Source organism: Trypanosoma brucei, chromosome 7, assembly GCF_000210295.1.
Source record: "Trypanosoma brucei gambiense DAL972 chromosome 7, complete sequence".
Classification (NCBI taxonomy): domain Eukaryota; phylum Euglenozoa; class Kinetoplastea; order Trypanosomatida; family Trypanosomatidae; genus Trypanosoma; species Trypanosoma brucei.
Window position 1 is genome coordinate 1,962,020 of NC_026740.1, and position 11,136 is coordinate 1,973,155.

The 11,136-nt window shown below is 48.1% G+C and overlaps 4 protein-coding genes across 4 annotated transcripts; 2 read left to right on the top strand and 2 right to left on the bottom strand.

Annotated features, from left to right (window-relative positions):
• Positions 1–1,647: 1,647 nt before the first annotated feature.
• Positions 1,648–2,055, top strand: TbgDal_VII8000 (hypothetical protein, unlikely; the record flags this gene model as incomplete). The annotated part of the gene is made up of 1 exon (XM_011776912.1): positions 1,648–2,055. The coding sequence occupies one exon, from the start codon at positions 1,648–1,650 to the stop codon at positions 2,053–2,055; it is 408 nt and encodes a 135-aa protein (XP_011775214.1).
• Positions 2,056–2,961: 906 nt separating this feature from the next.
• Positions 2,962–3,348, bottom strand: TbgDal_VII8010 (hypothetical protein, unlikely; the record flags this gene model as incomplete). The annotated part of the gene is made up of 1 exon (XM_011776913.1): positions 2,962–3,348. One exon carries the CDS (start codon positions 3,346–3,348, stop codon positions 2,962–2,964), a length of 387 nt encoding a protein of 128 aa, XP_011775215.1.
• A 3,493-nt stretch (positions 3,349–6,841) lies between these two features.
• TbgDal_VII8020 (expression site-associated gene (ESAG) protein,putative) lies at positions 6,842–8,284 on the top strand (the record flags this gene model as incomplete). The annotated part of the gene is made up of 1 exon (XM_011776914.1): positions 6,842–8,284. One exon carries the CDS (start codon positions 6,842–6,844, stop codon positions 8,282–8,284), a length of 1,443 nt encoding a protein of 480 aa, XP_011775216.1.
• Positions 8,285–10,188: 1,904 nt separating this feature from the next.
• On the bottom strand, positions 10,189–10,551 carry TbgDal_VII8022 (hypothetical protein, unlikely; the record flags this gene model as incomplete). Its single annotated transcript, XM_011776915.1, has 1 exon — positions 10,189–10,551. One exon carries the CDS (start codon positions 10,549–10,551, stop codon positions 10,189–10,191), a length of 363 nt encoding a protein of 120 aa, XP_011775217.1.
• Between the last annotated feature and the right edge of the window lie 585 nt (positions 10,552–11,136).

Below are 11,136 nucleotides of genomic sequence, written 5' to 3' on the forward strand. Positions count from 1 at the left end.
CTCCGTGTGTGAGCCCCTGGAGAACCTGTTCTTCGATCTCCTCCTTGGAATAGTCCTGAAGGACTCACTTTCCCGCCAGCTGTGAACAAATATTACACGTATATGCAACGTCATCCCATCAACAATGCAGGAACCGCTCCACTCCATGATCAGCACATTTGATTTAGAGCGTGTCATTACATCGTGAATAAGCATGTGTTTTGTTTCCTTATCGAACAGCAAAGGACGGCCCACAGAGTCCTCTAAGCAAGCGCTCCAGGTGTCGAGAGCATTCCCCTTACATCTCGATTGTCACTTGTGTCACAGAGGTCTGTAGAGTAACATCCCGCCCTATGTCCGCAGCTTTCGGATACGTTTTCAAAGCGCAAATGACGATGCGGGGTTTGAGTATCACTCCGCCGCTGTCACAACAATGGCAGCCATCGCCCAGACCCTCTTCCCTCAGTGCTCAACAAACAAAAAACAGTGTCATGGAATGTCATGTGTGATGTCAAATGCGGCACTGAAGCACTGACTCCCCGTTACATCCACCACAACAGAACGTACGATAAAATAATAAAAAGTCACTAGTGTTTGACGAAGGTCACTGTTCATACAGTCGGTCCCAAAAAGATACGTGGTCTCTGATCCGCTACAACGACAGCAGAATATGTTAATGCCCCCACTTTGATGTGACATCCACACCCGAAAGCTTTTACTAGTGCAAGTGTATTGCAGATGGCACCATAAATTCTGTGTGTGGGGGGGGGGAGAAGGTCGAAATGTCGAGAAGTAAGCAACAAAGATCGCTGCATGACACTTGGCGAGTGCAGATAAAACGTTATAGCCTCAAAAATATTCCACGTCCACATGTCAAGTTCAAAAATCATGTGTTGATTTGAGAATCGTGTATACTCATATCCACTTTCAATTACATTTGATCTCTGCCACTAGAAACGCTATCATATAATCATGCACATGATAAGATTTAAAAAATGCATGGGAACGGGAGACTACATATGGGCAACAAAAGATCAGTGGCCGGGGAATAAGAATAACAAGGCTCAGTTAATCTTTCTTTCGAATGGTGTTGTGCTACCCATAATTCAAAGCACGGTTTTAATACGGGTTCTAATTGCGCGACAAATGCTTTCACTGCTCTGCCTCACAGAACAACTGCATTAAAACCACTGCTAGTTAGAGGTTATGACCCCAGCGCTGCTGAAAGTAACCTCCTTCGGGGGCCGCGGTGTCATTGCTCGATGAAATATTATGTCCTTATGGTTAGTTGGGTCGAAAGACGCTCTCCTCATTTGTTGCGTCCATGAAACAAAGTGTTCAGGAGTACGTTAAAAAAAAACTGGGGCGGATTGCACAACTCCCTCGCAAAGCACACTCGATGCTACTAATAATTCTACAAGGCACCACAGCAGCACCTGCACCCGATATTTAACAAGCAGCGCACGATGAATCTCCAACAGAATGTTGCATGTAGACATCGGGTGTCGAGCGATCGAATGCAGATAGCTGCATCAATATAAAAATACATATCCTAGATACAGGGGAAATCCCACGTACCTACGTGTAAACTATTGTTGCGTATCACTGATTTTAAATCAGAAAAGTTCCCGCTGCTCTGCGACAGACAGAGCGGGACTACATGTTCATATGGACTTTCTTTTGCGCATATTCACCGTGTATTTCCCTAGCGTTAAACACCCTAGAAAGAGTAATTTGTTGCTTTCACCAACTTCAAAATTACATCCCCTCCCAATGGCTGTGAACGCCATGCGCCGAAGCTTTAAATTGATCATGGCACATCATCAGCCGCCACTGTGCATTTCAGTGAATGCGAGCCTGTTCGTTAGGCAAATAGTGGCAAACCATTTTTATTTTTATTTAGCATTCTGTGCTGAACCGCGTATATGCTTGCTCCAGAATAGAGCCGCTCCCAAACCATTGCCTCCATCGTATATTATTTATTTATTTACGAATAGGGGAATACACGCGGCCGTCGCCCAGTATTCGCATAGAAATATATTGCGAATGTCTGCAGTCATCATAGCAATCCCTTAAGCACCAGCGTGACGTCAGACGAGGCCAGTTGGCTGTCACGACTTAGAAAGAATGGCGCGATCGAAGCTAGAATCGATACAATGCCCATTCCTCCTAATAGCGTGAAGTGTTTTCATAAACCTACCCAGACCCACTACTCCCGGGACATGGAGCACATTTTAATTCAGCAAGAATCCAGCAGCCAGCATCTGATACTTGCCCATCCCCCCCCCCAGTCTCGCGTAACAATTGGCGCTGAACGATCCCCAAGGGAAGACCCGGCACCTAGAAACGGCTTGTGTAGATACTTCCACTGCCTCTGAAGACACCCCACGCACCGCCCGTGCGCCGTTGAGGTCTCGCTAAGGCGGTCGCGGCGTCAACGCCTCACCGCATCCACCCGATCTTCATACACGCGCACATATGTATTTCAGCGCCGCGCAGCCAACTTCCCTCCGGCAATCTTCCACGACGGTCGCAACCACTACCGCCTTTCCGTACGCCAACCGTCGGCTCGTCCTCCAGCACGCTGCAGTGACGTTCGAGCTCCCGCCTATTGCCGCCGAGCGCAGAGGCCGAAGAGACGGAATCAAATGGAAGGAGGGTGGCCAACCCCAAGCTAGCGGTTTGTGGTGACGTAATGCCATGGCCTCCGCGAGAAGAGCGGACCTCCTGAGCACCCGAAAACTCGACGGCGCTCTCCGTACGGTTGCCCCTGCTCGGAGACTCTTTTGTTAATGTCGCATCTGTCTAAGGTGGGGTCGGCCTCGGCGCACCATCGTCAGTACCTGCGGCGGTGTGTGGACATTGTCCTCTCCCCCCGGCGTGAAGAGGGTAATACGGGGCCCGTGAACACCCTACGGTTCGCACGTGGTTGGCACTACGGCGCGGGAACTAAGGCAGTGCCCTAAGCTTCGCGAATCCTCTTTAGTTCGCTGGTTGACCGTGCCTGCCGATCCGGGAGCCACCTTGCGTTGCTTTGCGGGTGTTCAACGTGGCCGTCCGGGGTCCGCGTGCTTTGGATGCCGCTGTGCGTCGTGTTGATGCGACCCGGACGCTATTCCGTGCCGCTACCCCTCGCTTCACTGCTTGTAAGTAGGTTTGCCCCCCGCTTTGAATGCTGTCCCAAGGAGCGGTGGTCGGCGTCATGGGTGCGTATTTTGTGCGCCGCAGCGGGTTTGTAGGGTTCGTTTGCTCTTGGTTCGGTACAGTTTTCGCACGGCCCGACAGCACAAGTGAGTCTTCTACGGTACATGATTGTTGAGACCTTCGCATTTGTACGGGCACAAATTCCGCTTGTTGCACACTGGCCATCGTGCTGACAGGGGTGAGGTAACTTACTTAAATGTGCTGTTGACTAATTGGATTGGTTACTCTTGGAACTGCGGTGGGGACTTTGTGTCCGAAGAGCATCCAATTGTGCGATTCGTTTACGCCCATTATTGGCACAGTTGGTTTGGTCAAAAACACTTCCGGATATGATAGACACACAGAGGATGCACCTCTTTAGCAGTTTCATTTGCGGTTGATTGTATACTTGAAGATCGATAATTTTTGTTATATACAACTGGGTTTAACGTTCACTTATAATGTCACGAATAGTTTCCTATTGCGAAGTCGTGCTTGCGCACTCACTGGCAACAGGGTCGCATTGTTTATGAACTTTGCGTCACTTCGCTAGATGATTAATATGCACGTCGATGTTTACTTATCTTCCGTGATAAAGCAGATTGCATAAGCTGTTGCCGTTATTGCCATCCGTATCGCTTGTGAAGGAAGACTTTGCTGGGGACTTTTTTTTTTAACACAGGTGGCACCGCTAAACTTGTTCTCCGGACCTCTGCGCCTGTGTGCAAACCATTTCCATGGTAAAATATTAAGTAGTAGAGGAGGATGCGTTGGTCGTTGCGTTCGTTGGGAAGATTGTCATGAGAGTTGTTGAGGTGCAGCTTCAATTTGGTTTGGCATTTTTTTCTTGGCAGCAAACGTTTTTCTTTAGTACCTTCAGGATTTGTTTAGTTCGTGTACTTCGCCATCATGTTCTTAATATCTTTATATCGCCGAAATGCTAGCACATAATCGAAACGGTAAGCGAGTTTATTCTTAACGATTTGATTATTCATCTGTGTGCCTACTGATATGGTTAGTACCGTGTTTTTTTTTTTTTTGCGCTGTGCTGATGGAAACCGATGTTTGCTTCTGAAGCGTCTTCCCTCGATGGCTCACGTTTGGGAGACTGACCGTATGTAGTATATTTGCTATACAAAGTTAAGTATTGATGTCGGAATGTGTTGGTTGTACGCAAGTGCCTCATTTTTCCTCCTGTTGAATGGCTTTAGGCACCTTTGCACAATTTCGTGACTAATGTAAAGGATTCCTTGGGAAAAGATGGGGATTGCGTAGTGTTGGTGTATAAAAAAAAGTCAATGTTACTCGCTATGAAATTTATTCAAATTCTCGTTTATTTTTCCTTCGAACACCTTTTTCCACGCGTGGGAGAGTTTCAATTAAGCGAACTGTCGACAGTCCCTTTCGAACTGAATACAGACTTATATGTGAAAGGCACGTTTTGCTTTGGTGTATCTTCACACCAGTGGATTTACAAACTTTTGCAGCCATATGTGCGCTACACTGTGGGGAAAATGTATACGAAGGGCTGACAATCTGTTATGTCTCTGTGTTTGTGCATTGATAACTTTCGTTGCTCTCCGCTGGCTTCTGCTCGCACCTGAATGTCCGCTATTGCCTGCTCTGTGGTGCATGAGAAAATGCAATAGTAAAGGCTTGATGGGGAAAGAATGTCTAACTTGTTGGAACGATAGTTCTATCTCAAACCGCTCCGGAATTACTTTCGTAACGCGATTTCCTGTCTAACCGTAACTGCTGCCTAGAAACAATTTCAAGTCTGTATTATGTTCGGTATCCACATCCCCCCCCTGTAGCGCGCCTAACTGGTGAGAATTGACCAGAAATGCCTCTATTGGGGTGCGCATACTGCGCAATTAACGCTTTTGTGATCTCGAATACACTGTGCAGACGCTAAGTGAAATCTCAACGACAACCCTTGGAATTTTACTTTGCTTGTACTCGATTCCCCTCCACATCGCCGCTTGGGGTGGCGACAGAGAAAATGTGATCCGTTTGGGACCTAATCCCACCGCCGGTCACTGCTGCGGTGGAGTATGCAGAGGAAAATGTTCCCCCTTGTGCTAACCGTATTATTGTAGCTAATCTTCCCAATTCAAGTGCAGAACTTCTTTGCTTAAAGCTGGCATTTGTCGAGTGTTACACAAATCTCTGTTCGCAGAGAATTTCAGTGTACAAATAGAACTGCCTGTAACAAAATTTTTTTTGTCATTGGTTCAGTTTGTACTTGACGCTAGCCAATAGTTGTGTAAAGAGCACATGGCTCAATTCTGGTGTCGTAAGTTTTTCCTAGCCCGCTCTTCAGGAGCTGTTTGCCGGTATGCGTTGTGGTAGGTTTCGTACTTTCTGTCGTTGCCCGAGAAGGGGAGAATGCATAGTGTTCCTCCACCTCAATTTGTTACTGATTGAAAGGCCCTTTGCTTACCCAATTTAAATCAGTTGGTGATTTGTTGGTGGCTCTACGGAGGGGAAGGAACCAGAAGATGGAAGTTCGGAGATCCAATCGCGGAAATGCAGACATATAGATGTCACTGACTCTAATAGAAATGAATATCTGAAAAGAAAGAAATACTTGCGGTTAAAAAACGTCTGCTCACTTGGTATTACCTAATCCTTATTGCGCCATGAAGTTTGTTGAGCGTGGAAACACTAGTCACGCGACCAGTGTGGTCGCTAACCCTAATCCTAAAATGTCTTTTGCTTCCACTGATGCGCTCACCACTTACCAGCACTACTCAGTTATGCAGAATAGCTCGTAGCCATGTTACCGGCTGTGGAAGTGGAGTAAAATATGTGTGATGTGCACGTTGGTTTGAATTAAAGCATCGTTCTGCAGTTGAAACACCTGTGTAAGCGGCCGCTTCGAACATGCGCTCGAACAGCGGTGCACAGTAATCGTCTGTCACTATGTCGGCCTCGGAAGCAGTGTATGTGTGTGTGTGTGTGTGTGTGTGTGTGTGTGTGTGTTTGCATTAAACAGATGTATCACCGGTGGCATCTTTTCACAAGAAGAGGAAGTTTCAGTTGTGGTCACTGACGCATTACGCATATTTTTTGGTTGAAACAGCACAAACGTGACAACCATTTAGGATGTTTTGGGCCTTTGGCAGTGGGTGTACTGCACTTTGTATACCCCTTCAAGAAAAAAGAAATGGTGTGAAAGTTGTTGTTTTTTTTAAAAGTCAAGTATGTGCATTCAAGAAAACATATCACAGTGTTACGCGGTGCGTTGTCGTCATGGGAGGACTTTCTTGCATTGAGAGTGCATGCACGAAAGCGGCAACAGGATGCTATGGGTCCAAGTGGTTCGAGGCTGTAGAAGTTTGTTTGGTGATAAAACGTGTGCGGGCATTCATTACAAACCAGTCGCAAGTTATCCCTAATCTCAACGCTGGAGTGGGCGTTGCTTTGTCTATACGCATGTTTTTTTTTGTTCTGTCAGAAGTTCCTTCTCGCGACGCGAGTATCAGCTCTCCACACTCTTATTTTTTAAGTATCTGTTTTTCAGACCACTCGCCTCCATCGACTTCAGTTTTGTTACACTCCGCACATCTTTGTTGCTATGTTTTTTTTTCTACTTTAGTTGCTCTAAGTGTAACCAATATTAATTTAAGGTACAAACTCTATCCTCAGCAGTATTTGGTGTTATTTCTCTTCGACGATGTCATCGATATCGAGCGCATCCGTTTTGGTGCTGTTCAATTCCGTTCTAATACTTCTGTGTTGTGTCATCGGCTCTGGGCAACGGCCTAGTAGTCCCTTTACGGAACCGGCACTCAAAGCAGGGGGCGTTAAGGTTGCCATTGAAGAGGCGGCTCTTGCGCCATTGGTACCAGCACTTGCGGATGAGTTCGAAAGGTTTATGGAGAATATCACCATTCCTGAGCAAAAGGTTAACGGTGTGAGTGTAGAAGAGACTTTTTTTCGTAACGTGACGGTCGGAAGCGCTAAAGTTCAATTTTGGGGATCAAATAAAATGGTTTGGAACTTTTTTAACGTGAGCGCTACTGTGCCGTTTACGCGGTTTGTATACCACTCGTTTTGGTGTTACCTGTATCCTTGCAGTGGGTCTGCACAGGCGGAAATACGCAACGGCAGTGTGGAACTGTGGCTCGACGTGTCCGCAGGAAGGGGGGGACTACTAGACATACATGTTGGGGGTTCGGCAATTGGCAATGATGACCCACTGATAACTCTCATCGGTGAAGGGAAATCGAAGGTGCCTAAGTGGCTTGGCGGGAGAGTTAAAGATATGTATGATAAGTATGTGCTTCCCAAGCTTGGGCATCATATAATGACCGCAGTGAATCGAATTTTAACCAACAAAACAAAGGAGATATTCCATATGTTTCCAATTGTCTTTGTCAACAGTTCTAAAATTGAATATGGACAAATGAGACTCGAACTGGTCGTGCTTCCAGATGCCGCAGACCAATTAATGCTTACGGAGAAGGTTTTTCCCCCGCGGCAGCCTTTTCCAAACTGGCCTGTTGCTGTTGTTTCTTCCTTTACGGCTTTGAATAATATGCTTCGTTTGATGATTAAAAGAGGCCACTCGGTGGTGCGTGTACCCTTTCCGCTGAGGTATGTTTTCTCCAGCAAGGCCGCTCAGCGTCAGTTGGACCGTCTTTGCTCTGGATGTGCCTCTGAGGCCACATTCGAACTAAAAACAGCCCCGTGGTTGAAGTCCCTAAATGAGAAACTGGTTACAGTTAAGTTTCAGGATGTTGAAGTTGCCGTGGACCTGCTGCCAAGGGGTGGTGACCCCATTCCCTTGTTTAGTATGTTAATGAATGTGTCTGCCCAGGCGGCGCATATCGCTCTCGTTGACGGTGTCGCCCATGCGAATTTTGATTCTGTTGATGCTGAAGTGAGCGTCACATCCTCACGTATTGATGGCCTGGACTCAAGTACAATGAACACAAAAATTCGTGATTTGATCAACGGGATGGTATTGCCGCTTCTAAACTTCAAGAGATATGCGTTTCCCGCTCCCTTCGACTTGTCTGGGATCCACCTTAATATTACAAGTGAATGCGGTATAGCGGGAGTTGACCTTGTACGCGCTCTTGGATCACTCAGTATACTCCCTCACCTCCGATGATGGATTGCGACGTTCTTGCTCACTTCGTAAAACACACTCCCATGCGCTTATATGGAAGGGGGTAACACTCAAACCTATCTTGTCTTCCCCTGTTTACGCGCACTTTCACATCGCACTTCCTCTCACAAGATGTTCGCATGTTGTAGCAACCACCCTGCGCAATCGATGAGAAGCTATCCGTGTCTACGGGTGACCCTTCGAACTATGGCGGAGGAGTAAAAACCTCATGGTTTGTGAAGTGCTGTGGTCAAGGAAGGAAATAAAGTCTTCTTTTTTTTTTTTTGATTGTTTCTGTTTTCGCTTTTGCTTTCCATATCCCTCGTTGCTGACATCTTTTTTAACAGTGTCACTCACTCTCCGGTCCGCACAAATAGACCAAGTTCTAACGTTGAATGCCTTCAATCAGCGTCTCTTCCCCTCTTCTTGCGGTAGTGTATGTGCAGCTACATCCTTTGTTATGCCACCTTTTAGATGAAACAGCCGGAAACTGGTGTCGCAAAGGTTTTGGGGGGTCAAGCGTACGACGAGTTTGGCGCCCCTACACCCGGCCTACGAACACAATTGCTTCCCCTCCGTGAGAAGGAAGGAAGGTTTGGGTGGGGGCGCGGGTTTTGAATGCATATTTCTTTTCCACTCGCCCAGTGGGGCGAAAAACGTCTCTACACGCCCGCGAAGCCACAACGAAATTGCGCGCCACACAAAGGTTGAGAGCACATACCGCCCGAGCGTTCGTTTTTTTCTTGCCAGCGAGGTCCAAAGACTTTTGCCCAATCCAAACCAACATGCCGATGTTGAATCCTAAACCGCGGAAGCCTTCCACCGCTCATGCGCCTCCGGGGAGGGAGGGGGTCAAACGGCGTGGCCTGCATGGAACCGGCTTCAGAACTATGTGATTGGACACGCCATGCAGCAGGTTTCGTCGGAGTAGACGAAACGCAGGCGGTGTTTTAGTACTGAATGGCGTCTGCTTAGGACTCCAAAAGCGGTGCGGCGGCGGAGTGGCCACTCCGCCGTGGCGATGGGCAGAAACAGATCCCTTCCCATACGACAGAATCTGATGGACAGTGTACTAAACTCTGGATTTTGCCCCTTCGTCAGATACTGCTAGCAGCCCAGGTGTCCGCAATTCTGCCGTCTCTACCACGGCCCACGAATCAGTGCGACATGCGCGAGGAAAGAAAAGGCAGTTCCGTTGGATTTTTGTGGGCAACGAGAGTCTCCAGAAGGGTGGGTAAGTCTGTCGATATGTCCCAACGCATTCGCCCTCGTTGGTGTGGGAAACAGGGTTTTTCTTGTTTGGCGTTCGCCGCACCAATAGCACGCTGGGTGGGTTAGGGTCCGGAACTTTCTCAGGATGCAGCCGCGACGGATGAAGGTTCCTCCACCGAATCAGGCCGGGGCACGCTCCTTGTCGCAAGAAATTTGGGAGTTGCACTTTTTCGTCGTCCGGTTTCTCGTTTATTTTTTTTTTTCTTGGTGTGTATTCGATCCCTCCCAGCCTACAGTATTTTTTTTGGCGAGTGTAATAGTATCTGTCATGTGTGCTCCTCCAACTTGTGTCATGGTTGATGTATTGGTTGCTTCAACCTCAGCCTGTTCATTTATTGCTTTCACACGTCGGCTAAAGACAAGTTGAAGCCCCAGTCGAGGTAAGCAATGTTGGACGTAGTCTAGAAGTGACCAAACATCCATGAACGAGTGACCTCTTTCTACTTTGGGCTCCGCTCTCATAACTTTTAGGAGAGGCACAGGTCAGTAAAGGCGGATGCCTTGCACCTTCTGGCATCTCTGGCCTCGATCAGTCCAAGAAGTCTTTGTCGTCCGTGTCGGAGCGGCCGACATCCCGTACCGTATATAGCGTGGGAACGCTACACCACACCCACCGGTGGGCGTTACGATGCCCTTTATAACATGACCAATTCACTATGTTTCCCTCCCCAGGTAAGGGAGCCATGGTTCTGCACCTCAAAATGTCGTTTGAGGAGCAATTTTTCCTTGCCTTGCGAATGGTTAGTTTCCCAACTTTTTGGCATTTCCTTTCCTGTTGAAGCCAAAATTGACTTTTTACGTTTTGTGTGATAGTGTCTCGGAGGCAGTACCGTAGAGGACACAACTGGATGAACCTGCCGTTGGTGCGTGTCGCCGCTCCCCCGCGGCCGGGTGTGGGCGCACGCCTTGGATCTTTTGCGTCCCATCCTCCGACCTAGCGATCTGGATGAAGTGGCAGGTTGGCGCTTTCGTCGGGGACGCCCCCACGCACTCCGCATTTTAGCAGACAGTGAAGAACCGTGGCGAGTACGGTCTGTCCGCTTTGCCCCCCCCCCCCCCCCCCCGGACACACGACGCGTGTTTCCTCTTGCGCTGTTTTAGGTCGTGCCTTACCTCACCCCCGTTCGGCTACAATGTATCCTTGCGCCCTTCTCACTCCATGGAGAATCTTACACCGCATCTGAGCAGGGTGAAATCTGGCTGCGTCCACAAGAGGGCCCCATGGCAGGGAGACGGACACCCCCCGTTGAAATTTCATATGGGTTGCTGATGGTTTGAACTTTGCGACTCCCGCGAATCCTTCGTTGACTTCCAGTGTTAGTGATACGATGGAACGACACCGGCGTTCCGTAATTAATTGGCCCTGGGCGAGTGAGTGCAATTACTCCCTCAGTTTGGTGCCAACGAGTGAACATTCTTCTCCATTTTCTAGGCATTCAGTCTACATGTGCTATCTCACAGTAAGCCGTCTTGACCTTTGTCCTGAGGAGGGTCGAGCCTCGAACGATGTCTTCTATATAACATGACTGGTTTTTCAGCCTCCGAGTTTGATTTTTTTTCCGTTACCTCCCGAACGCGCTTCA